The sequence below is a fragment of the Lathyrus oleraceus genome, chromosome 6 (genome assembly GCF_024323335.1).
Source record: "Lathyrus oleraceus cultivar Zhongwan6 chromosome 6, CAAS_Psat_ZW6_1.0, whole genome shotgun sequence".
Classification (NCBI taxonomy): Eukaryota; Viridiplantae; Streptophyta; class Magnoliopsida; order Fabales; family Fabaceae; genus Lathyrus; species Lathyrus oleraceus.
In genome coordinates this window covers 516,650,839-516,678,499 of record NC_066584.1, presented here as the reverse complement: position 1 = coordinate 516,678,499, position 27,661 = coordinate 516,650,839, and the positions used below count along the sequence as shown (strand labels likewise).

Below are 27,661 nucleotides of genomic sequence, written 5' to 3'. Positions count from 1 at the left end.
GTGGTATTATGACATCAAGAACTTCCTCAAGACTCAAGAGTATCCTGAGGGTGCGTCGAAGAATGATAAGAAGACCCTGAGAAGGCTAGCTGGAAGCTTTTATCTGAATCAGGATGATGTGCTATACAAGAGGAACTTTGACATGGTTCTGCTCAGATGCGTGGATAGACACGAAGCAGACATGTTAATGCAAGAAGTGCACGAGGGTTCGTTTGGTACCCACGCTGGTGGTCATGCAATGTCGAAGAAATTGCTGAGAGCCGGATATTATTGGATGACTATGGAATCCGATTGCTTCAAATATGCTCGGAAGTGCCATAAGTGTCAAATCTATGCTGATAAGGTGCATGTACCACCAAGCCCGTTGAATGTCATGAACTCGCCTTGGCCGTTCGCCATGTGGGGCATTGACATGATTGGGAGGATAGAGCCAACTGCTTCTAATGGACATCGCTTCATCTTGGTTGCGATCGATTACTTCACCAAATGGGTAGAAGCAGCTTCCTATGCCAACGTCACCAAACAAGTGGTTGCTCGGTTCATCAAGAAAGAAATCATCTGTCGTTATGGAGTTCCCGAGAGAATCATCACTGACAATGGTTCGAATCTCAACAACAAAATGATGAAAGATTTGTGCAGAGATTTCAAGATCGAACATCACAATTCTTCTCCTTACAGACCGAAGATGAACGGTGCTGTAGAGGCAGCTAACAAGAATATCAAGAAGATTGTGCAGAAGATGGTCGTTACGTACAAAGATTGGCATGAGATGTTGCCTTTCGCTTTGCATGGGTACCGTACTTCAGTGCGTACGTCGACCGGGGCAACCCCCTACTCCCTTGTGTATGGTATGGAAGCAGTCCTACCAGTTGAGGTGGAGATCCCTTCTCTGAGGGTATTATTGGATGTCAAGCTGGACGAAGCCGAGTGGATTCGTACAAGGTTTAATGAGTTAAGCCTTATTGAAGAAAGACGTTTAGCAGCTGTTTGCCATGGGCAGTTGTATCAGAGAAGGATAAAGCGAGCCTTTGATCAGAAAGTGCGTCCTCGGACATTTCAAACTGGCGATCTAGTTTTGAAGAGGATCCTTCCTCCCGGTACAGATAACAGGGGCAAGTGGACCCCTAACTACGAAGGTCCATATGTTGTGAAGAAGGTTTTCTCCGGTGGAGCCTTGATGCTTACAACTATGGACGGTGAAGACTTTCCTTCCCCTGTCAACTCAGATGTAGTCAAAAAATACTTCGCGTAAATTGACCCGCTGGACAAAAAGAACAAAATAGTCCAGGCAAAAATGGGTATCCCGGTGGATTGAAAACCCGAAAGGGCGATCCAGCCAAAAGAGGGATTAAAGCGAAAACTACAGTCTGAGTCATCTGTACTTCGTCATGCTTCGTCAGCTGCCATCTCCAAAGATGTGATCGGTCCAGTCATTCTTCTCAGAAAGCAAGGAATCGGGAGGAAACTGATGATCTATGAGTTATAACAGAGTTGGGAAACAGTGGATGCCGTGTTCACATTGCCATTAGGATAGTTTATTTTCCTTTTGTGCGCAATTACCTCTTTCTAGGAATTGCTTCCCAATGTATTTGCCTTTTCAGGCACACTTTCAATCAATAAAAGTCGTTATTCAGATAAATTGCTCTTGTTTTTATTTTTACTGTTTTGTTTGCAAAAACGTCCGAATTTTTGATAAACATTGCATATGAAAACATGAAGGCTAAACAATGACGTGCAGAAAGTTAAAACATTTGAAAATCATTTTGAATGTTGAGAACACTTGAGCGTGTCTTGTCCATATACTCCCTGGGGCATCTGTTGTTCCAATTTGCAGGTCGTCACCTGTGAATATTTTCCACAGTAAGGTCGTCACCTGTGAGCATTCTCCAGCAGTGCTTTCCCCAGACAGAATCATTATCCTGGTCTATGGATTGTTCAAACCTTCCCCAGCGAAGCAGTTGTCTCTCCAGCAGAATTTATCCTACCAGAGGATTGGGCGAGTTATCGTGGCAGATCGATATCCGCATCCCCAACCGAGTTGTTTTTTACTTGTGAGCATTGTGGGTCGTCCCCGGCGGAGTAGCAGTTATTCCCCAAAGCAGTCTATTTTATCTGAGGTTTGCATGAAGCCTCATCCCCAAAGAGTCGCCTGATTTAGCTTCCCCAAGTGGATGTTTCGTGGATTGTTTGGGCCATCCCCAGCAGGTTACCTTTGTTTTCCCCTAGCAAAGTTGATTCTTTTCTCCTCAACAGAGCTGTTTCATTACTCCCCAGCGAGTTGCTTTGTCTTCCCCTAGTGGGTTTGTTTGACGGCTCCCCAGCAGTTGTCTTTTTTGTCCCCCAGTGGATTTGTCTTGAAGATCCCTCAGTACAGTCGTCCTGTGTATCTCTCCCCGCAGAGCTTGCATCATATTGCATTGCATATAGTAAATCATTGCATCCTCAAAAAATGCGTAGCATTTCCATCCATATGGAGCATTACGCCATGGAAAAATTCAAACATATGCATTCATGTGTTCGAAACCACATCAGACCGTATTCCCCGGCAGAGGCGGATCACATTTGTTCAACATCAGCACAGCAAGTCTGCTACAGTTGCTACAGACAGCATTCAGAATTGATTATCCCCACAGAGGTTTATTTCCTCACCCGATGGTGACAGAAATTTGTTTCTCCCCAGTGAGACCCCCGCAAGTGATCAGCCTTGCTTCAACATATCCCAGATTCTATTCTTGTGATACCAGTAAGTGTCATGTCAACACCCGCGTGTGTCTTATTTGTTTCGGTGTCGGTAAACATCGAGTTCCACCCAGTCATCGGTAAATGTCTGGTCTTTTCTTGGTGTCGGTAAACGCCATTGCTTCGGTGTCGGTAAACATCGAGTCTTTCTTTCAGTCATCGGTAAATGTCTGATAGATCCCCAGCTAGAAATCCCCAGTAGAGTCATCTGTAAATGTCCTACCCGGTTTTCAGTTGCAAATGTTTGTTTGTCTCACCAATAAATTTTTCCACCCAGTCATCGGTAAATGTCTGGTCATTCTTTTTGATGTCGGTAAACATCATCTTTCGATGTCGGTAAACATCGTGTCTCACCCCAGTCATCGGTAAATGTCTGGTCATTCTTTTTGATGTCGGTAAACATCATCTTTCGATGTCGGTAAACATCGTGTCTCACCCCAGTCATCGGTAAATGTCTGGTCATTCTTTGTTCCCCTGTTAATAAATCAAAAACCCCAGAAGTCGTCGGTAAACGTCTCGTCTGGTATCACCACAAAAGATTTTGTTCCTCCCCAAGCGGAGATGCCATCGGTAAATGGCCCAGTTTTCTTCGATATCGGTAAATATCGAATTCCCAGTTGTAGCAGCCATCGGTAAATGGTCTTGCTAAGTTGACATCGGTAAGTGTCCAGTTTCTTTGAAGCCACCATCGGTAAATGGTCTTGCTTCTTCTCTACATCAAATTTGTTTCCCAGCAGCTATCGGTAAATGGCCTCGCTGAAGTTGATATCGGTAAATATCAAAATCCCAGTTTTAACCATCGGTAAATGGTTTTGCTTTTCAGAAGTCTGTTTTCCCCAGCCGCCATCGGTAAATGGTCGTGCTGAAGTTGATATCGGTACATATCAAGGTTCCAGTTCTTCAGCCATCGGTAAATGGTTCTGCTTTTCTGAAGCTGTCGTGCAATTGTCATCGGTAAATGACGTGGTTATCTTTGTATCTAATCCAGTCGGTGCAAATTTCTACGGTTCTTTTGTATTCAATCCCTGTTTACCCTGAAGTCTGACAGCCATTGCTATCATCCGTTCGGGTTCCCAGCTGATTGAATAGGGGCAGCTGTAGCACCTCAAATTTGCACCTATCATTGTACATACATTTTCATATTAGGTCATAACATATCATAGTCCATTGCATAGCATTTGCATTGTCCTCAGTTGCCTCAAGAGCAAGCAAGCAAGAATTAGGTCAAACTGATCAGGAGATCAGTCAACCAATCAAGCAAAGGTGTTTCTCAAGGAATCAAGGTCCTAGGGTTTGTCCAACAAGTTCACATGACTTGGAGGTCTTTTTGAAGTGTTCAAGTCAAGGGTGGAAGGCTCAGAGGTCAGCAGTCAGTGCACAACCAGGTCAAAACCCTAGACAGTCAACAATCAATCAAAGCAGTGGATGGTGGCCATTCTTGTGGAATTTGGGCACCATGATCAATCATCAAGAGTTCATATGTCTTGGGACATCATGTGAAGTCAAAATCTCAAGGAATTAGGGTTTGGAATTCATCAGAAGTGCACAGTCAAGTCCAAAACCCTAGAAAGTCAAAGTTGGTCAACTGTGGTTGATTCTTTGGATTTGATGGATAGAAATGGTTTGAAGGAGTTTATTCATGTCCTAATAGGCCTCATGTGTCATGGCAATCAGCATCATGGAAGAATTTGAAGCAAATCAGAAAAATTCCCAAATAGAAACTGGACCTGTAATTTCAACTGCCAAAAATAGAAACTTCTTGATCCTCAACTTGCATCATGATACAAGCTCCAAATGAATTTTTGCCCAACATGAAAGTTGAAGATCTTGTTCTCCCATTTTCAAAAAGTCCAAGAACTCTCAAATCCCATGTGTGGTTGTCAAGATATGATCAATTCATTTTCACAAAATTTTGAACTTCAAAGGGACATATCTCTCAAACCACAAGGCCAAATTTGGTGGGGTTTTTTCCTACAAACCACATTTTTCATCCTCTTTCCAAAAATATAAATTTCACTCATCAAAACCTTACCATTCAAAATGGCATTTTTGGACCTTTTTCATTTAAAATCAAAGTTTGACCAAACTTTGACTTTTTGAATTAAAACTTTTTTCACCATTTGGCCAATTGAGATTGCTTTTATATCATATTTGTGACTTGTTCCAATTCTAAAATCATGTTCATACCATTGTCATATCACTATTTTGGCAAAGTTGCATAATTGGCAAAAGGTGCAATTTGGTTTCATGCGTGAAGGCAAGATGTAGCATTTCACAAGCCAACTTAAAACAGCATTGGTATAAGTCATTTGCAGCCTGTTTAAGGCCCAAGCTCGTGGCAAACATACCCCTCCTTTTCACTTGTGCAAGAGATTAGCAACATGGCAATTGATTCATTTTAAGCTAAGCCAAGTTACTACTTGATTAAAGGACTTTAAACAGATGCATATAAACCATTTTTTGTTCATTTCCACAACCCTAGAGCTGCAGCCACACGACAAAACCCTCTCATTCCCTCATTGTTCATTTTTGCAAAAGGTGAAATTCTGAGCAAACCATCAAAATACACGAGCAATCCTTGATCCCTCCTTCACCTATACAACATTTTGAGTCCATTTTCACCATCAATTACCAACTGTAACCCTCTTTTGAGCTCTGCATCTTCAAAGCTTTCTCCCATGGCAGCTTGGAGCTAGGGTCGAGTCAAGCGAGGTTGAGCATAATTTCTCCAAGAGTGCACCATTTGGGACCAAAACCTTCATCTGTTCAAGCTCCAATCATTCAAACAAGCACTGTTTCTTCCATTGCTTCAAAAACAAGTAAAATCTCGACTCCTTCTTTTCTCAAAACCATGTTATGATTAGGTTAGGCTCTTGTATGCTGAACATGTTACAACTTGTATCGTGGCAAATGGTTACTTGATAGCTGAGAAATCTGGATTTTATTTTTGTTGCATAAACTTGTTTTTCTTCGATTTGCTCATATGTTGTTGATGTAATGAAAATCATTGGTGGATTTATGCTACTTAACGTTGGATGAAGCTATTTGTGTGCCCAATTTCTGTTTCTGAACTTTTGGAAATTTTGAACTCATGAAGGTGATGAAGTTCATACCCTGTTGTTGAACTTTTAGCTTGCCCAGAATTTGTACGTGTGTTGGTTTCTTTGTTTGTTTGTATGTTGCATGAGCCTATTGTAATGATGCCCTACTGCTTGCCATGCCATGATGATTTTCGTTTGGATCTTGATAAGCATGATAATTGCATGATGATGAATGAATGTGGCTGTTAGTTAAAACCCTAGCTGCGAAACAATTCCCAGAAAGTTTGAAGTTTGATTGGCTAGTGTTGTTGGTGTCACTGTTTCATTGAGGGCCAACCAATCAGGTTATTTCGTTTGGCCCTCCAAAACACTGCCGTTTTGATAAATGATGGGCAGAATTGCAAAAATGCCATCGGTCAACTTAGGTTGACTTGCCATGCCTTGTATTTTGTTCATGTTGCTTCAAATATTCATCCATCTTCCACAATTCATATTTCAATCAAATTTCATCCAAAAATCCTGAAAATTTTTCCATCATGTTCATGATTGAGTCTAGTTTTTAATTATGATTTTTAATCATTTTTTCATTGACTGGATTTTTATTGACAATTGTTTTCCCAACATGTGTGCATAAATGATACATCTTACCATTTCAATTGTGAAATACTCATGTTATGTCCAATGACTTTGAAATTTTTTGTGATGAAACTAGACACATTCACCTTCATTTTGATATAAAGTTTGTGGATTTCTCATTTGTGGTTTGTGTGATATGATTTTTTGAAGTTAGGTGTTACATTTGGTGTCACACTAATGATATGCATTTTCTTGATTTTAAATGACATGCTTCCTTACATCCAAATGACCCCAAATTTTGCATGATCCCTCCCTTACATGTCTAGTTCATGTGTGATTTTTCCTGGAATTAATTGTGCTGTTTTCCATTTGATTGTGAATTTTCTTCCCTGCCTAGTTCATGGTTGACTTTTTGTGCTACATGTTGCCAAATCATTTGGGAAATCCTCATACCATATTGTATGACCATGAAATTTCATATGTGATAACTAGACATCTCAAGCTTTGCATTGGTGTTAATCTCATTCATTTCTTTTCTGTTTTCGAATTGATATGATTTTTTGAAGTTGACCCATGTTTGTTGACCTTCACCATGCTTACTTGAATTTGGTTTGACTTCATGATTTTACTTGACTGCCTTCTTCTCATCCAAATGCCATGAAATTTTACATGTCTACCATGTTAGATGTTAGGATTGAGTGTGATTTATTTGATGATTTTTGAAATTGTTTAGGTTGACTTTTGATGCAAGTCATTCTGTTGACTTTTGTATGCTTTCCTTTGCCTTACTTTGACCTCAAATGTTCATGAAATGATCATAATGCATGATTTGAATGTGGGCCCAATTGTGATTGCTTTCTAATTGGTTGACTTTGACTTTGAGTTGACTTTTCCTTGCTGCCTTGACTTTTTCTTTCATCTTTGACCCTAGGCTAGTCCTAGTGGTCTTCTAAGCTTATGTTGAGTTCATCTGTTTCAGGTTAAGCACCAATGCTTCCAAGACATTTCAAATTTGATTGAGTTGAATTGTTTATTGTGCTAACCTTTGTTTTGTAGGTGTGACTCACATGCTTGAGTCTTTGTGCCTTGCACAATTGGTCCCTCTGTGGTTAACTATTGGGTTATTTCCTTTTGCTTTGAACTGTTGACTTGTTTACTAATAAGTTTGACTTTTTCAGGTACACTTTAGTTGCTTTAGTTGCTTGCTTTGCTTTTTAGCAATTGCTTTGAGGTATAAACATTTCTTCTTCATGTAGTCTGGAGACCCGGTCTGTTATTTGACCGGGCAAACTGTCTGAAGTCCTCCTTAAGAGGCAATGCCTGTGTGTGTTTAAATTTGTCCCAAGCAGGAAAAGTCCTTCAAGTAAGGCAATTGGTGGAAGGTAGGGATAAGCAATCTATCCCCCACTATTCAGTGTGTCCTCTCTCTGCTCCCATTACATGGTTGAAGCATTGAGATAAATACCCAAGATCTAATCGAGTCAATAATGTGGAGAGAGTTCCTACTTTCTGAACTCCCACACTTTCTTACATGCTCTCCCTGATCAGGGATAGAAGCAATGAGGCACACCCCTCATCTCCTTTTCATCTGCTTCACCTTAGCCTCTCAATGGCAAGGTTAAGAGCGACCTTCACCCATTACAGTGGACTTTCATAGTCAAACCCTCTTGTGTGAGCCCCCTTGTTTGGCTATAGAGTGTGTTGTTTGATTCTCATTGACTGTTTGGTTGCTTCATATGCACTTGCTTGCCTGTATGTTATGCATTTATCATCATCAATTGCCATTAATGCATGAGCATCTCTTTTGTCTGTTTGACATCATTATTGTTGTTTACCCATTGAGGACAATTGTAAGTCCCACAAGTTGGCATTTGTTCCTATGATATGGAAGTGAGTATAAGACCATCATATTGGCCACTCATCTTACTTTTGCTTTGTTGCCTTGTTTCTTTGTATGTGAGGATACAATTGTAAGTCCCACAAGTTGGCAGTTGTTTTCCTAGGATCATACTGTGTGTTAGAATAAGTCCCACAAGTTGGCATCTGACATCCCTGTTTTGCTTTCTTTGTTTGTGAGAGGATGCAATTGTAAGTCCCACAAGTTGGCATTCGCTTTCCTATGATCATGTGTGGAGTTAACCTAAGTCCCACAAGCTGGCAGTTGACTTCCATATTTCTTCATTGTTTTCTTTTTGAGGAGATTAGTGTAAGACCACTGAGTGGCCTCTGATATCCATGTCTGTTTTAGGAGATTGGTGTAAATCCAGCTATTGGTATCCGATATCCGCTTTTGTTTATGAGATTGGAGTAAGACCATTGAGTGGCATCCGGTATCATTTGTTTGTTTATTTCATCATTACTTACTTTCCATTCCAAAGGACACCCTTGAATCATTTCCCATATGATCTCAAGAAGTGAACTCCTGAGAAGTTCTACTATCCATCCTCATTCATTCATTCCTCATTGTGTCCTAGAATCTTTTCACACTTTGATCTTAAACTTGACATAGACATTGTGCAAACTTCTTCATGTTTTCAAACTAAAAACCTGGACCCCAAGTCCTTGACTTTTTCAAACTTCATTTCATAATACTTCTCTGAATCAATCCTAATCATACTTGACTTCATTTTCATAATTACAATCAATTAACTTCACTCACTCAATTGCTTTGGCCTCGTCCATTGTTTTGTTTAAAATTGAATCCAACTCACTTTTGGAAATCTTTTAGCCGAACTACGGCGTTCTGATCCTTACCTTTGATGGAAGGTACGTAGGCAACGGGTTCATCCGTTCGAACCCAATAACCCAATAAAACTTGTATATTCTTTTCTCACCATCTCACTCATGTTTGCACAATGCATATGTCTTAACAAATAACAATCTTTTACAATAAATGTGAAAAGGGCTCCCTAGGAGTACCTAGGACGTAGTGGGTGCCTAACACCTTCCCATTGCGTAACTTACCCCTTACCCGGAATCTCTGATCTTTTATTAGTTTTCTACGTGTAAAACTTCTTAGGCTTTTGTTCGCTTTTTAGCCAATCCTTTGGATAAATAAAAGTGCGGTGGCGACTCGAAACTTCATTGTATTGCTTTGCTTATGGTTTAATCGATAAATCATATGGCGACGAATACACCGCTACAGAAGGAAATGGAAAAGTTTGAGTTAATTCGTTTATAGTGGCAGGAAATGTAAAAGATGGAGTTAATTCGTTTATAGTTGCAGGAAATGGAAAAGTTGGGGTTAATTCGTTTATAGTTGCAGGAAATGGAAAAGTTTGAGTTAATTCGTTTATAGTTGAAGATGTGCAACTTGTTATAGGCCTGCTATGATTCTGTCTATATATCTAATGCAACTATGTTGAAAAGTATAAGATGATACAAATGAAACATTATAGTTGAATTCAACGTAAATTAAAATTAAAACGTTAACCAACATGGTTATACATGGATCTGAAAAGTCAACCAAAAGTACAACCTATCTTTAAAGACTATACAAGTTTATAATTGTTGTAACTAAGTAACTGAAGATTGATTGATGTTTCTTTAACACAAATCATCCAAGACTCCTATGGATGTGTTACTTTCATCCAAGACTCATGTACAAATCAAACCTGAAAACACAAATCTAAAATGTAAAAACAGAATCATGAAAATTTAATACTCTCAAAGGTTTCATGAGAAATGCACCAAGACGAACACACTTACCATTCTTAAATGTATATACAAGAACACCGCCAAGAACATTGAAAAGAAAACACCATCAGGCACCTTTAAGTTATACACAAGAAATCAAATATCTTAAAACCCAGAAAACAGTAAGAAATCAATATCACAAATAATAACAACAAAAAATAAACTTACCATTTTGCATTTCTTCCATCTTTTTTCTTACTTCTTCTTTTCTTGCTTGACACGCTTCAAATTCCATAGTATGTATTCTAAAAGTTCGTTCATCAAAATTCCCACCTTGATGGACAGTGTTGAGAAAGAATCTCAAACTGCCCATCTTTCTTTCAAGCATTACGCACCTTGCGTCAATTCTAGATATCTCTTCAAGAAACACTTCCATTTTTTTCTTTCCTTCACAATTTCAATTCTTGTACTGTTGAGATTACTAACTGGTACTGGTATCTTATTATCAGTGTATATATATAGCTCAACGGTGCATTCTAAAATAAATTTGTAAAATCACTTCACAGAGATTATTACGTTAATATGATGACTTCAGTCATTGAACGGAGAGTTTCTCTTTGGAAGATGCAAACATAGGAGCAGGAAATGAAAAAGTTAGAGTTAATTCGTTTATAGTTGCATGAAATTGAAAAGTTTGAGTTAATTCGTTTATAGTTGCAAGAAACAGAAAAGTTGGAGTTAATTCGTTTATAGTTGCAGGAAATGGAAAAGTTGGAGTTAATTCGTTTATAGTTGCAGGAAATGGAAAAGTTGGAGTTAATTCGTTTATAGTTGAAGATGTGCAACTTGTTATAAGCATGCTATGATTCTGTCTATATATCAAATGCAACTATGTTGAAAAGTATAAGATGATACAAATGAAACATTATAGTTGAATTCAACGTAAATCAAACTTAAAACGTTAACCAACATGGTTATACATGGATCTGAAAAGTCAACCAAAAGTACTACCTATCTTCAAAAACTATACAAGTTTATAATTGTTGTAACTAAGTAACTGAAGATTGATTGATGTTTCTTTAACACAAATCATCCAAGACTCCTATTGATGTGTTAGTTTCATCCAAGACACATCTACAAATCAAACCTGAAAACACAAATCTAAAATGTAAAAACAGAATCATGACATTTTAATACTCTCAAAGGTTTCATGAGAACTGCACCAAGACGAACACACTTACCATTCTTAAACGTATATACAAGAACACCGCCAATAACATTGCAAAGAAAACACCATCAGGCACCTTTAAGTTATACACAAGAAATCAAATATCTTAAAACCCACAAAACAGTAAGAAATCAATATCGCAAATAATAACAACAACAAATAAACTTACCATTTTGCATTTCTTCCATCTTTTTTCTTACTTCTTCTTTTCTTGCTTGACACGCTTCAAATTCCATAGTATGATTTCTAAAACTTCGTTCATCAAAATTCCCACCTTGATGCACAGTGTTGAGAAAGAATCTCAACCTGTCCATCTTTCTTTCAAGCATTACGCACCTTGCGTCAATTCTAGATATCTCTTCAAGAAACGCTTCCATTTTTTTCTTTCCTTCACAATTTCAATTCTTGTACTGTTGAGATTACTAAGTGGTAGTGGTATCTTATTATGAGTGTATATATATAGCTCAACGGTGCATTCTAAAATAAAATTTGTAAAATCACTTCACAGAGATTATTACGTTAATATGATGACTTCAGTCAGTGAACGGAGAGTTTCTCTCTAGAAGATGCAAACATAGGAGCAGGAAATGGAAAAGTTAAAGTTAATTAGTTTATAGTTGCAGGAAATGGAAAAGTTGGAGTTAATTCGTTTATAGTTGCAAGAAACGGAAAAGTTGGAGTTAATTCGTTTATAGTTGCAGGAAATGGAAAAGTTGGAGTTAATTCGTTTATAGTTGCAAGAAATGGAAAAGTTGGAGTTAATTCGTTAATAGTTGCAGGAAATGGAAAAGTTGGACTTAATTCGTTTATAGTTGCAGGAAATGGAAAAGTTGGAGTTAATTCGTTTATAGTTGCAAGAAACGGAAAAGTTGGAGTTAATTCGTTTATAGTTGCAGGAAATGGAAAAGTTGGAGTTAATTCGTTTATAGTTGCAAGAAATGGAAAAGTTGGACTTAATTCGTTTATAGTTGTAGGAAATGGAAAAGTTGGAGTTAATTCGTTTATAGTTGCAGGAAATGGAAAAGTTGGACTTAATTCGTTTATAACTGCAGGAAATGGAAAAGTTGGGGTTAATGCGTTTATAGTTGCAGGAAACGGAAAAGTTGGAGTTAATTCGTTTATAGTTGCAGGAAACGGAAAAGTTGGAGTTAATTCGTTTATAGTTGCAGGAAACGGAAAAGTTGGAGTTAATTCGTTTATAGTTGCAGGAAACGGAAAAGTTGGAGATAATTCGTTTATAGTTGCAGGAAACGGAAAAGTTGGAGTTAATTCGTTTATAGTTGCAGAAAACGGAAAAGTTGGAGTTAATTCGTTTATAGTTGCAGGAAACAGAAAAGTTGGAGTTAATTCGTTTATAGTTGCAGGAAACGGAAAAGTTGGAGTTAATTCGTTTATAGTTGCAGGAAACGGAAAAGTTGGAGTTAATTCGTTTATAGTTGCAGGAAACGGAAAAGTTGAAGTTAATTCGTTTATAGTTGCAGGAAACGGAAAAGATTGAGTTAATTCGTTTATAGTTGCAAGAAATGGAAAAGTTGGAGTTAATTTGTTTATAGTTGCAAAAAATGGAAAAGTTGGAGTTAATTCGTTAATAGTTGCAGGAAATGGAAAAGTTGGAGTTAATTCGTTTATAGTGGCAGGAAATGTAAAAGTTGAAGTTAATTCGTTTATAGTTGAAGATGTGCAACTTGTTATAGGCCTGCTATGATTCTGTCTATATATCAAATGCAACTATGTTGAAAAGTATAAGATGATACAAATGAAACATTATAGTTGAATTCAACGTAAATCAAAATTAAAACGTTAACCAACATGGTTATACATGGATCTGAAAAGTCAACCAAAAGTACTACCAATCTTCAAAAACTATACAAGTTTATAATTGCTATAACTAAGTAACTGAAGATTGATTGATGTTTCTTTAACACAAATCATCCAAGACTCCTATTGATGTGTTACTTTCATCCAAGACACATCTATAAATCAAACCTGAAAACACAAATCTAAAATGTAAAAACAGAATCATGACATTTTAATACTCTCAAAGGTTTCATGAGAAATGCACCTAGACGAACAGACTTACCATTCTTAAACGTATATACAAGAACACCGCCAATAACATTGCAAAGAAAACACCATCAGGCACCTTTAAGTTATACACAAGAAATCAAATATCTTAAAACCCAGAAAACAGTAAGAAATCAATATCGCAAATAATAACAACAAAAAATAAACTTACCATTTTGCATTTCTTCCATCTTTTTTCTTACTTCTTCTTTTCTTGCTTGACACGCTTCAAATTCCATAGTATGATTTCTAAAACTTCGTTCATCAAAATTCCCACCTTGATGCACAGTGTTGAGAAAGAATCTCAACCTGCCCATCTTTCTTTCAAGCATTACACACCTTGCGTCAATTCTAGATATCTCTTCAAGAAACGCTTCCATTTTTTTCTTTCCTTCACAATTTCAATTCTTGTACTGTTGAGATTACTAAGTGGTAGTGGTATCTTATTATCAGTGTATATATATAGCTCAACGATGCATTCTAAAATAAAATTTGTAAAATCACTTCACAGAGATTATTACGTTAATATGATGACTTCAGTCAGTGAACGGAGAGTTTCTCTCTAGAAGATGCAAACATAGGAGCAGGAAATGGAAAAGTTAAAGTTAATTAGTTTATAGTTGCAGGAAATGGAAAAGTTGGAGTTAATTCGTTTATAGTTGCAAGAAACGGAAAAGTTGGAGTTAATTCGTTTATAGTTGCAGGAAATGGAAAAGTTGGAGTTAATTCGTTTATAGTTGCAAGAAATGGAAAAGTTGGAGTTAATTCGTTAATAGTTGCAGGAAATGGAAAAGTTGGTCTTAATTCGTTTATAGTTGTAGGAAATGGAAAAGTTGGAGTTAATTCGTTTATAGTTGCAAGAAACGGAAAAGTTGGAGTTAATTCGTTTATAAATGCAGGAAATGGAAAAGTTGGAGTTAATTCGTTTATAGTTGCAAGAAATGGAAAAGTTGGAGTTAATTCGTTAATAGTTGCAGGAAATGGAAAAGTTGGAGTTATTTCGTTTATAGTTGCAGGAAACGGAAAAGTTTGAGTTAATTCGTTTATAGTTGCAGGAAACGGAAAAGTTGGATATAATTCGTTTATAGTTGCAGGAAACGGAAAAGTTGGAGTTAATTCGTTTATAGTTGCAGAAAGCGGAAAAGTTGGAGTTAATTCGTTTATAGTTGCAGGAAACGGAAAAGTTGGAGTTAATTCGTTTATAGTTGCAGGAAACGGAAAAGTTGGAGTTAATTCGTTTATAGTTGCAGGAAACAGAAAAGTTGGAGTTAATTCGTTTATAGTTGCAGGAAATGGAAAAGTTGGAGTTAATTCGTTTATAGTGGCAGGAAATGTAAAAGTTGGAGTTAATTCGTTTATAGTTGAAGATGTGCAACTTGTTATAGGCCTGCTATGATTCTGTCTATATATCAAATGCAACTATGTTGAAAAGTATAAGATGATACAAATGAAACATTATAGTTGAAGTCAACGTAAATTAAAATTAAAACGTTAACCAACATGGTTATACATGGATCTGAAAAGTCAACCAAAAGTACAACCTATCTTCAAAAACAATACAAGTTTATAATTGCTGTAACTAAGTAACTGGAGATTGATTGATGTTTCTTTAACACAAATCATCCAAGACTCCTATTGATGTGTTACTTTCATCCAAGACTCATCTACAAATCAAACCTGAAAACACAAATCTAAAATGTAAAAACAGAATCATGAAAATTTAATACTCTCAAAGGTTTCATGAGAAATGCACCAAGACGAACAAACTTACCATTCTTAAACGTATATACAAGAACACCGCCAATAACATTGCAAAGAAAACACCATCAGGCACCTTTAAGTTATACACAAGAAATCAAATATCTTAAAACCCAGAAAACAGTAAGAAATCAATATCGCAAATAATAACAACAAAAAATAAACTTACCATTTTGCATTTCTTCCATCTTTTTTCTTACTTCTTCTTTTCTTGCTTGACACGCTTCAAATTCCATAGTATGATTTCTAAAACTTCGTTCAGCAAAATTCCCACCTTGATGCACAGTGTTGAGAAAGAATCTCAACCTGCCCATCTTTCTTTCAAGCATTACACACCTTGCGTCAATTCTAGATATCTCTTCAAGAAACGCTTCCATTTTTTTCTTTCCTTCACAATTTCAATTCTTGTACTGTTGAGATTACTAAGTGGTAGTGGTATCTTATTATCAGTGTATATATATAGCTCAACGGTGCATTCTAAAATAAAATTTGTAAAATCACTTCACAGAGATTATTACGTTAATATGATGACTTCAGTCAGTGAACGGAGAGTTTCTCTCTAGAAGATGCAAACATAGGAGCAGGAAATGGAAAAGTTAAAGTTAATTAGTTTATAGTTGCAGGAAATGGAAAAGTTGGAGTTAATTCGTTTATAGTTGCAAGAAACGGAAAAGTTGGAGTTAATTCGTTTATAGTTGCAGGAAATGGAAAAGTTGGAGTTAATTCGTTTATAGTTGCAAGAAATGGAAAAGTTGGAGTTAATTCGTTAATAGTTGCAGGAAATGGAAAAGTTGGTCTTAATTCGTTTATAGTTGTAGGAAATGGAAAAGTTGGAGTTAATTCGTTTATAGTTGCAAGAAACGGAAAAGTTGGAGTTAATTCGTTTATAAATGCAGGAAATGGAAAAGTTGGAGTTAATTCGTTTATAGTTGCAAGAAATGGAAAAGTTGGAGTTAATTCGTTAATAGTTGCAGGAAATGGAAAAGTTGGAGTTAATTCGTTTATAGTTGCAGGAAACAGAAAAGTTTGAGTTAATTCGTTTATAGTTGCAGGAAACGGAAAAGTTGGAGATAATTCGTTTATAGTTGCAGGAAACGGAAAAGTTGGAGTTAATTCGTTTATAGTTGCAGAAAACGGAAAAGTTGGAGTTAATTCGTTTATAGTTGCAGGAAACGGAAAAGTTGGAGTTAATTCGTTTATAGTTGCAGGAAACGGAAAAGTTGGAGTTAATTCGTTTATAGTTGCAGGAAACAGAAAAGTTGGAGTTAATTCGTTTATAGTTGCAGGAAATGGAAAAGTTGGATTTAATTCGTTTATAGTGGCAGGAAATGTAAAAGTTGGAGTTAATTCGTTTATAGTTGAAGATGTGTAACTTGTTATAGGCCTGCTATGATTCTGTCTATATATCAAATGCAACTATGTTGAAAAGTATAAGATGATACAAATGAAACATTATAGTTGAAGTCAACGTAAATTAAAATTAAAACGTTAACCAACATGGTTATACATGGATCTGGAAAGTCAACCAAAAGTACAACCTATCTTCAAACACAATACAAGTTTATAATTGCTGTAACTAAGTAACTGGAGATTGATTGATGTTTCTTTAACACAAATCATCCAAGACTCCTATTGATGTGTTACTTTCATCCAAGACTCATCTACAAATCAAACCCGAAAACACAAATCTAAAATGTAAAAACAGAATCATGAAAATTTAATACTCTCAAAGGTTTCTTGAGAAATGCACCAAGACGTACACACTTACCATTCTTAAATGTATATACAAGAACACCGCCAAGAACATTGCAAAGAAAACACCATCATGCACCTTTAAGTTATACACAAGAAATCAAATATCTTAAAACCCAGAAAATAGTATGAAATCAATATCACAAATAATAACAACATAAAATAAACTTACCATTTTGCATTTCTTCCATCTTTTTTCTTACTTCTTCTTTTATTGCTTGACACGCTTCAAATTCCATAGTATGATTTCTAAAAGTTCGTTCATCAAAATTCCCACCTTGATGCACAGTGTTGAGAAAGAATCTCAAACTGCCCATCTTTCTTTCAAGCATTACGCACCTTGCGTCAATTCTAGATATCTCTTCGAGAAACACTTCCATTTTTTCTTTCCTTCACAATTTCAATTCTTGTGATGTTGAGATTACTAAGTGGTAGTGGTATCTTTTAATTATTGTATATATATAGCTCAACGGTGCATTCTAAAATAAAATTTGTAAAATCACTTCACAGAGATTATTACGTTAATATGATGACTTCACTCAGTGAACGGAGAGTTTCTCTTTGGAAGATGCAAACATAGGAGCATGACATGGAAAATTTGGAGTTAATTCAGTTATAGTTCCAGGAAATGGAAAATTTGGAGTTAATTCAGTTATAGTTCAAGCAAATGGAAAAGTTGTAGTTAATTCGTTTATAGTTGCAGGAAACCGAAAAGTTGGAGTTAATTCGTTTATAGTCGCAGGAAATGGAAAAGTTGGAGTTAATTCGTTTATAGTTGCAGGAAATGGAAAAGTTGGAGTTAATTCGTTTATAGTTGCAGGAAATGGAAAAGTTGGAGTTAATTCGTTTATAGTTGCAAGAAACGGGAAAGTTGGAGTTAATTCGTTTATAGTCGCGGGAAATGGAAATGTTGGAGTTAATTCGTTTATAGTTGCAGGAAATGGAAAAGTTGGAGTTAATTCGTTTATAGTTGCAGGAAATGGAAAAGTTGGAGTTAATTCGTTTATAGTTGCAGGAAATGGAAAAGTTGGAGTTAATTCGTTTATAGTTGTAGGAAATGGAAAAGTTGGACTTAATTCGTTTATAGTTGCAGGAAATGGAAAAGTTGGAGTTAATTCGTTTATAGTTGCAGGAAACGGAAAAGTTGGAGTTAATTCGATTATAGTTGCAGGTAACGGAAAAGTTGGAGTTAATTCGTTTATAGTTGCACGAAACGGAAAAGTTGGAGATACTTCGTTTATAGTTGCAGGAAACGGAAAAATTGGAGTTAATTCGTTTATAGTTGCAGGAAACGGAAAATTTGGAGTTAATTCGTTTATAGTTGCAGGAAACGGAAAAGTTGGAGTTAATTCGTTTATAGTTGCAGGAAACGGAAAAGTTGGAGTTAATTCGTTTATAGTAGCAGGAAACGGAAAAGTTGAAGTTAATTCGTTTATAGTTGCAGGAAACGGAAAAGATGGAGTTAATTCGTTTATAGTTGCAGGAAATGGAAAAGTTGGAGTTAATTTCTTTATAGTTGCTGAAAATGGAAAAGTTAGAGTTAATTCGTTTATAGTTGCAGGAAATGGAAAAGTTGGAGTTAATTCGTTTATAGTGGCAGGAAATGTAAAAGTTGGAGTTAATTCGTTTATAGTTGAAGATGTGCAACTCGTTATAGGCCTGCTATGATTTTGTCTATATATCAAATGCATTTTTGTTGAAAAGTATAAGATGATACAAATGAACCATTATAGTTGAATTCAACGTAAATCAAAATTAAAACGTTAACCAACATGGTTATACATGGATCTGAAAAGTCAACCAAAAGTACAACCTATCTTCAAAAACTATACAAGTTTATAATTGTTGTAACTAAGTAACTGAAGATTGATTGATGTTTCTTTAACACAAATCATCCAAGACTCATTGATGTGTTACTTTCATCCAAGACTCATCTACAAATCAAACCTGAAAACACAAATCTAAAATGTAAAAACAGAATCATGAAAATTCAATACTCTCAAAGGTTTCATGAGAAATGCACCAAGACGAACACACTTACCATTCTTAAACGTATATACAAGAACACCGCCAAGAACATTGCAAAGAAAACACCATCATGCACCTTTAAGTTATACACAAGAAATAAAATATCTTAAAACCCAGAAAACAGTAAGAAATCAATTTCACAAATAATAACAACAAAAAATAAACTTACCATTTTGCATTTCTTCCATCTTTTTTCTTACTTCTTCTTTTATTGCTTGACACGCTTCAAATTCCATAGTATGATTTCTAAAAGTTCGTTCATCAAAATTCTCACCTTGATGCACAATGTTGAGAAAGAATCTCAAACTGCCCATCTTTCTTTCAAGCATTACGCACCTTGCGTCAATTCTAGATATCTCTTCGAGAAACACTTCCATTTTTTTCTTTCCTTCACAATTTCAATTCTTGTGATGTTGAGATTACTAAGTGGTAGTGGTATCTTTTTATTAGTGTATATATATAGCTCAACGGTGCATTCTAAAATAAAATTTGTAAAAGCACTTCACAGAGATTATTACGTTAATATGATGACTTCAGTCATTGAACGGAGAGTTTCTCTTTGGAAGATGCAAACATAGGAGCAGGAAATGGAAAATTTGGAGTTAATTCGTTTATAGTTGCAGGGAATGGAAAAGTTGGAGTTAATTCGTTTATAGTTGCAGGAAACGGAAAAGTTGGAGTTAATTCGTTTATAGTCGCAGGAAATGGAAAAGTTGGAGTTAATTCGTTTAAAGTTGCAGGAAATGGAAAAGTTGGAGTTAATTCGTTTATAGTTGCAGGAAATGGAAAAGTTGGAGTTAATTCGTTTATAGTTGCATGAAACGGAAAAGTTGGAGATACTTCGTTTATAGTTGCAGGAAACGGAAAAATTGGAGTTAATTCGTTTATAGTTGTAGGAAATGGAAAAGTTGGAGTTAATTCGTCATAGTCGCAGGAAACGGAAAAGTTGGAGTTAATTCGTTTATAATTGCAGAAAACAGAAAAGTTGGAGTTAATTCGTTTATAGGTGCAGGAAACGGAAAAGTTGGAGTTAATTCGTTTATAGTTGCAAGAAACGGAAAAGTTGGAGTTAATTCGTTTATAGTTGCAGGAAACGGAAAAGTTGGAGTTAATTCGTTTATAGTTGCAGGAAACGGAAAAGTTGGAGTTAATTCGTTTATACTTGTGTCACAACCTAAATGCGAAACGAAACAACCGGCGAAAAAGAAATGAATGACAGAAGAGTCGCCACCGTGCGTTATTAATCCAAAGGAGGGAAAGGAAACGCTCAAAGTAAACCTGGGGAAAGGAAAGGAAAAGACAAGGTCTCACAACCGAATCTTGGGTTCGGGAGTCGATTATGCGAAGGGAAGGTATTAGCACCCCTACGCATCCGTAGTACTCTACGGGATCCACTCTTGTTGTTATTATCTAAAGGGTGTGTGTTTATCTAATGTACTATTTACTAAAAGATGGGTCAAAGAAAATGACTCACACTGATGTCGCATCCACTGCATACGTATCTCATCTGAATATGGGTTAAGGAGAAGTGTGCTCGCTAAGACATCGCGTCTTAGGCCTACGTATCTCATCTGGAATGAGAATCAGAGCAAAACATAGTTCAGCTAACTACGGGAATAAGGGTCTCGATTGCAACTAGGGCAAGAGAAAGGGAAGGTCTCGCTCGCAACAAGGGCGAGAGAAAAGAATCGCAACAAGGGCGAAAGCAAACAGGGATTAGTTGTTAGTCGTCAGTCAAAAAAACAAAGAACTCGGCAAGACATCGCATCTCGTGCCTACGTATCTCATCTGGAATGAGAATCAGAGTTGTCGTAGTTCGACTAACTACGGGTTGCCATCTGAACATGGACTTACAAAGGAGGACACCAGTTGTGTCAAAGGAGAGTGGGCAATGTGTTCACGTCCTAGCAGCAGGTGTCGCAGCTTGCTGAATCGAGTCTTAGGCAGTTACCTCTTTGCAATAGAACGGACTACATGCCACAAGATCGGAGACGCACGGAAGGTCTAAAAAATGGGGAAGCTCTGCCCTAGAGTTGTCATGCAATGTGGACCTATGTGTTAGGATTTACAAATGGGAACATCTACCTAATGTTAGCATGCAAAGAAAGAGAGAATTCTACCTATGTTATCATACAAAAGAATGAGGGAATTCTACCTATGTTATCATACAAAAGAATGAGGGATTTCTACCTATGTTATCATACAATGAATAAGGGAATACTACCTAATGTTATCATACAAAGGGTTCTACCTAATGGGTGCTACCTAAACCGAACAAGAATCGACGAATGGAGCAAGGAGAGGAACCAGGGGTAAGGGTAGATGGCGATGCATGAAGCAATCGACTTACAGGTGGTAGATGGCGATGCCTGAAGCAATCGACTTACAAGAGAAATGGCGATGCATGAAGCAATTGACTTACAAAAGGATGGATGAATACGTGATGGTTCTGTTAAGTTTGAAAAATGATTACTCGACGTTGGATCGAGGTTTTGATCTTGTTTTGAAATGGTTATCGGATGTTCGTTTTAATTCTTGTATTAACATATGAATAAAGAATGAAAGAATAAACATTATAAAATTCAAGGGAGAGGGGTACATTTGTTATGAATGGGGATTATTCATGGCAATAAGACAATAAAAATATATGCCTCATACATCATACAAGTAGGCCACAGTTATCAATCAATAAGATAAATAAACAGGTATATGATCAAATCAAATAATCAAAGAATGAAATGAATTAGCATTAGACAATGCATGAGAAGTATAAACATGTTAAGCAATCAAACAATAGAAGCATGGATGAAAGAAACAAGTATAAACAATATCAGATGAATCAGACAGATGCAACTGTGCACACAAAGGATCACTGAATAATTTAATCGGGAAATGATGCAAGGATCAAATAAAATCAATATGAATGGCCTCTAATATATGGAACATGAGATGAGTAAAGGAGGATCAAAATATCTCTTCAATTGCCCTAAGCAATCCCTATGTCAAACATCAATCATGGAAAAGTCAACTAAAAAGTCAAGTCAACTTAAAAATTGTCAAATAAATAGTAAATTAATCAAGAAATTTATGAAAAATTAAACTAAGTATGGTGGGGTCAGGACATCATCATCCCCCCAAAAGATTTTAAAAATAATGTGAATTAGTGTACAAATTAATTGAAATAAAATAGAAGTCAAATGAAAAGTCAACCAAGCAAACTAGGTCAAAAATAAATCCAAAATAAATTGAAAATGAGAAATAAAATTCCAATAAAAGGTCAAGTTGACCATGAGACATTGGTCAACCCACATCCCAAAATCAGAAGTTAAAAATAATTCTAAGTCATGAAAATATAATTAATGAAAAAATGTATGCTTAAAAGAACCACTTGAAATAAATAATTAAAATAAAACATTAACATTAAATAAAATATGAAAATAAAAATTAAATAAATTAAATAAAACGTTGAGGAATATAAAAAATATTTTTTTGGATTTTTATGAAATAAGAAAATATTTTTAAGAATTAAAAACAAAGCAGAAAATAAAAATAAGAATAAAAAAAGAATGAATGAAAATAAAGGTTATGATAGTGGGCCAGGCGAATGGTAGGGGGCGGATAGCAGGCCCAGTCCATGTTTTATTCAGTGTGACACATAAAAAATATGTTCATTTAAAATAAATATGTGAACAGCATATCAATTGGTCCAGGCTTTCATTAAACATTACATGACAAAACGCGGTTGGATGGCCAAGATAAGAAACTGAGCTCGCGATCGGACGGCCTGAAGCGTGACACGCATGGCTCTCTCATGCAAACCCTACAGCCATGCAAATGCAGCAACAACACACGAAAAACGCAGCAAACTCCTTCATTTTTCCAACCAACATATCTCACTCTATGGTTCATGAAATGGGATGGTATAAAAACAAAATTTAAGTTTGAAACGAGTAGAACACAATGGTATCTTGTTTCATTAAAAATGATGGCCTTAGCATAGAGAAAAGTGAACGACAAGGTGGCTTCGTGAACATGGATACGTCAAAAATTTAACAATACAAACTCAAGCTCAATCACAATGTCTCATGTTGAAGGGTTCATAAGCATGCATGGCACAATAACAACATGAAAAATAAGCATGGAACAAGCATGGCATAAATGAAAAATAACATGAAATATGGATGGTAAGCATGAAATGAACATGGAAAATATGATGCAAGCATAGCATGAGCATGGAAGAGAGTGAATGAAATGTTTACCTAGTGGATGAAAGGTCCACTGCCCCTTGAAGATGGAAGGATGGAAGGAAAAAAGTGTTGCTTCAATGCTTCAACTTTGAGGACTTGTGAAAATGGAAATGGATCTTTTGCTTGCCTTGCCTCCTTTGAAAATAGAAGCCAACACTTTTCAGATTAGGGTTTAGGAGCTTTAAGTATGTAGGGTTTGAAATGTTTAATGGGCTTGAAAGATTTGTTTGGATTCATGATCAACATGTGTGAAAATGAGGTGTGAAAAGAAATGGCTAAATGTGGCAAAACTTAAGTGAGTGAACATAAAGCAAATGGCCAAATGAGGAAAAGCATGTGTTGGTTGGTTGGTGCAGCATGGCATGGGAATAAGTCCAACAAGGTGACTTTGAGGCTTTATAACTTGATGAGTACATGTCCAAATGGCAAGGCAATGCAAACAGTAGGAAGAGGGCATGGAGCTTAACATCTTTCATGTTAAACACAAATTGAAATGATGAGTGGAAAGAGGTGAAAAATGGCCATAAAGTGCAGGTTTCATAACTGCAAAATGGTTGGGCCTGTTTGGCCTAAATGCTGCCAAACAATTCAGTCCATGAGGCCAACTTTAGATAAGTGTATCTTTAAAACCAATTATTCAAATGGGATGATTCCAAAAGGATGTGAAAGAGGACAAAGTAAGGTACAATTGTCATGAAGAAATTATTTTCTAAAGATGCCTTGAAGTGCAAGAAAACTGGCCCATAAGTCTTGACAAATTTTGCAAATTTTGGACTTCGAAAATTTTCTAAGTGTTCTAAAATAATGTCTCACTTTGACCAAGCATAACTTTCTCAATTTTAATCCAAATGAAAACAAAATTTATATCTCTAGAAAGATTGGAACAAGAGGAACAACTTTAATGTTGGATAAATTTTCAAGTGGAGCTTGCATCTTGATGGAAAATGGGCTTAAAGTGGGTGCAAAAACCATAAAAAGTTGCCTTAAATGGAAAGTCAACTATTTCCAAATTTAGTAACTTTTTCTACTCCTGATTAAATGATGAATCCATGATCCAACCTTGATCAAATTTCACATGTAGGATCCTTTAGGCATGAATTTTTAGATTCCACTTTCAAAATTTCAGGAGTTGACTTTTCTGGCCCCACGGTTGACTTTTCCCAAACCGTCTCATTCCCGATTCCATTGATCAATTGAAGAACCTCTGGCTCAAATAAAGAGCTGATTTTTTGTATGTAGACCCTTGTGGACATGTGGAGGGCCATGGAAATGAGTTTCACCCAAGGAATCAGAAATAAACCAATTTTATGCCAAACCCTAGTTTTGGGGCAAAATGGTCAAGAACTGATTGCACTGCTTGCCAATGGATTTTTCTGAGATAATTGTGGATCTTCCTAGGCCAAGATGCCTCTCTAATCATGACATGAATGAGCCCCCTTTTCTTCCCACCAAACATTGCTTGTTGCAGATAGCCATGAAACCCTGATTTCTGATTAAATCCAGATGCACACTCTGAGAGCTTTGAATCTTCCACTGATGAACTGAGGACCATAATAAGACATATGGAACCCCTTGAGACCCTTGAGACTTGTATACTTGTATAATGAAGTCCAAATCTAAATGTTGCCTTATGTGGGCTCCTTCTGTTAAGGAGTGATCAATCAAACCCTGATTTCCCAAGTCACTGATGCAATATGCAATGAGTATGACCTAGTATGATGCTAATGCAATGTGAAACGTAATCCCATGCTTTCCATGAAAAAGGGAAGGGTAAATTTTGGGGTATTCCAAGTTGCACGAAACGGAAAAGATGGAGTTAATTCGTTTATAGTTGCAGGAAATGGAAAAGTTGGAATTAATTTGTTTATAGTTGCAGAAAATGGAAAAGTTGGAGTTAATTCGTTTATAGTTGCAGGAAATGGAAAAGTTGGAGTCAATTCGTTTATAGTTGCAGGAAATGGAAAAGTGGGAGTTAATTCATTTATAGTTGCAGGAAATGGAAAAGTTGGAGTTAATTAGTTGCAGGAAATGGAAAGGTTGGAGTTAATTCGTTTATAGTTGAAGATGTGCAACTTGTTATAGGCCTGCTATGATTTTGTCTATATATCAAATGCAACTATGTTGAAAAGTATAAGATGATACAATTGAAACATTATAGTTGAATTCTACGTAAATCAAAATTAAAACGTTAACCAACATGGTTATACATGGATCTGAAAAGTCAACCAAAAGTACTACCTATCTTCAAAAACTATACAAGTTTATAATTGCTATAACTAAGTAACTGAAGATTGATTGATGTTTCTTTAACACAAATCATCCAAGACTCCTATTGATGTGTTACTTTCATCCAAGACTCATCTACAAATCAAACCTGAAAACACAAATCTAAAGTGTAAAAACAGAATCATGAAAATTTAATACTCTTAAAGGTTTCATGAGAAATGCACCAAGACGAACACACTTACCATTCTTAAACGTATATACAAGAACACCGCCAAGAACATTGCCAAGAAAACACCATCATGCACCTTTAAGTTATACACAAGAAATCAAATATCTTAAAACCCAGAAAATAGTAAGAAATCAATATCACAAATAATAACAACAAAAAATAAACTTACCATTTTGCATTTCTTCCATCTTTTTTCTTACTTCTTCTTTTCTTGCTTGACACGCTTCAAATTCCATAGTATGATTTCTAAAAGTCCGTTCATCAAAATTCCCACCTTGATGCACAGTGTTGAGAAAGAACCTCAAACATCCCATCTTTCTTTCAAGCATTACGCACCTTGCGTCAATTCGAGACATCTCTTCGAGAAACGCTTCCATTTTTTTCTTTCCTTCACAATTTCAATTCTTGTGTTGTTGATATTACTAAGTGGTAGTGGTATCTTATTATTAGTGTATATATGTAGCTCAACGGGGCATTCTAAAATAAAATTTGTAAAATCACTTCACAGAGATTATTACATTAATATGATGACTTCATTAAGTGAACGGAGAGTTTCTCTTTGGAAGATGCAAACATAGGAACAGGAAATGGAAAAGTTGGAGTTAATTCGTTGCAGGAAACGGAAAAGTTGGAGTTAATTCATTTATAGTTGCAGAAAATGGAAAAGTTAGAGTTAATTCATTTATAGTTGCAGGAAATGGAAAAGTTGGAGTTAATTCATTTATAGTTGCAGGAAATGGAAAAGTTGGAGTTAATTCGTTTATAGTTGCAGGAAATGGAAAATTTGGAGTTAATTCGTTTATAGTTGCAGGAAATGGAAAAGTTAGATTTAATTCGTTTATAGTTGTAGGAAACGGAAAAGTTGGAGTTAATTCGTTTATAGTTGCAGGAAACGGAAAAGTTGGAGTTAATTCGTTTATAGTTGCAGGAAATGGAAAAGTTGGAGTTAATTCGTTTATAGTTGCAGGAAATGGAAAAGTTGGAGTTAATTCGTTTATAGTTGCAGGAAATGGAAAAGTTGGAATTAATTTCTTTTATAGTTGCAGGAAACGGAAAAGTTGGAGATAATTCGTTTATAGTTGCGGGAAATGGAAAAGTTGGAGTTAATTCGTTTATAGTTGCAGGAAACGGAAAAGTTGGAGTTAATTCGTTTATAGATGCAGGAAACGGAAAAGTGCGAGTTAATTCGTTTATAGTTGCAAGAAACAGAAAAGTTGGAGTTAATTCGTTTAAAGTTGCAGGAAATGGAAAAGTTGGAGTTAATTCGTTTATAGTTGTAGGAAACGGAAAAGTTGTAGATAATTCGTTTATAGTTGCAGGTAACGGAAAAGTTGGAGATAATTCGTTTATAGTTGCAGGAAACGGAAAAGTTGGAGTTAATTCGTTTATAGTTGCAGGAAACGGAAAAGTTTGAGTTAATTCATTTATAGTTGCAGGAAATGGAAAAGTTGTAGTTAATTCGTTTATAGTTGCAGGAAACGGAAAAGGTGGAGATAATTCGTTTATAGTTGCAGGAAACGGAAAAGGTGGAGATAATTCGTTTATAGTTGCAGGAAACGGAAAAGCTGGAGTTAATTCGTTTATAGTTGCAGGAAACGGAAAAGTTGGAGTTAATTCGTTTATAGTTGCAGCAAACGGAAAAGTTGGAGTTAATTCGTTTATAGTTGCAGGAAATGGAAAAGTTGGAGTTAATTCATTTATAGTTGCAGGAAACGGAAAAGTTGGAGTTAATTCGTTTATAGTTGCAGGAAATGGAAAAGTTGGAGTTAATTCGTTTATAGTTGCAAGAAACGGAAAAGTTGGAGTTAATTCGTTTATAGTTGCATGAAATGGAAAAGTTGGAGTTAATTCGTTTATAGTTGCAGGAAATGGAAAAGTCGGAGTTAATTCGTTTATAGTTGAAGATGTGCAACTTGTTATAGGCCTGCTATGATTCTGTCTATATATCAAAGGCAACTATGTTGAAAAGTTTAAGATGATACAAATGTAACATTATAGTTGAATTCTACGTAAATCAAAATTAAAATGTTAACCAACATGGTTATACATGGATCTGATAAGTCAACCAAAAGTACTACCTATCTTCAAAAACTATACAAGTTTATAATTGTTGTAACTAAGTAACTGAAGATTGATT

The 27,661-nt window shown here is 35.9% G+C and overlaps 3 protein-coding genes across 3 annotated transcripts; all 3 read left to right on the top strand.

Annotated features, from left to right (window-relative positions):
* The first annotated feature begins 11,747 nt into the window (after positions 1 to 11,747).
* LOC127096518 (uncharacterized) lies at positions 11,748 to 12,718 on the top strand. The gene is made up of 2 exons (XM_051035079.1): positions 11,748 to 11,760; positions 11,844 to 12,718. Exons 1-2 carry the CDS (start codon positions 11,748 to 11,750, stop codon positions 12,716 to 12,718), a joined length of 888 nt encoding a protein of 295 aa, XP_050891036.1.
* A 4,605-nt stretch (positions 12,719 to 17,323) lies between these two features.
* LOC127096517 (uncharacterized) lies at positions 17,324 to 18,462 on the top strand. The gene is made up of 2 exons (XM_051035078.1): positions 17,324 to 17,336; positions 17,420 to 18,462. The coding sequence occupies exons 1-2, from the start codon at positions 17,324 to 17,326 to the stop codon at positions 18,460 to 18,462; spliced, it is 1,056 nt and encodes a 351-aa protein (XP_050891035.1).
* A 7,589-nt stretch (positions 18,463 to 26,051) lies between these two features.
* Positions 26,052 to 27,352, top strand: LOC127096516 (uncharacterized). The gene is made up of 4 exons (XM_051035077.1): positions 26,052 to 26,064; positions 26,141 to 26,469; positions 26,531 to 26,843; positions 26,961 to 27,352. The coding sequence occupies exons 1-4, from the start codon at positions 26,052 to 26,054 to the stop codon at positions 27,350 to 27,352; spliced, it is 1,047 nt and encodes a 348-aa protein (XP_050891034.1).
* Positions 27,353 to 27,661: the final 309 nt, after the last annotated feature.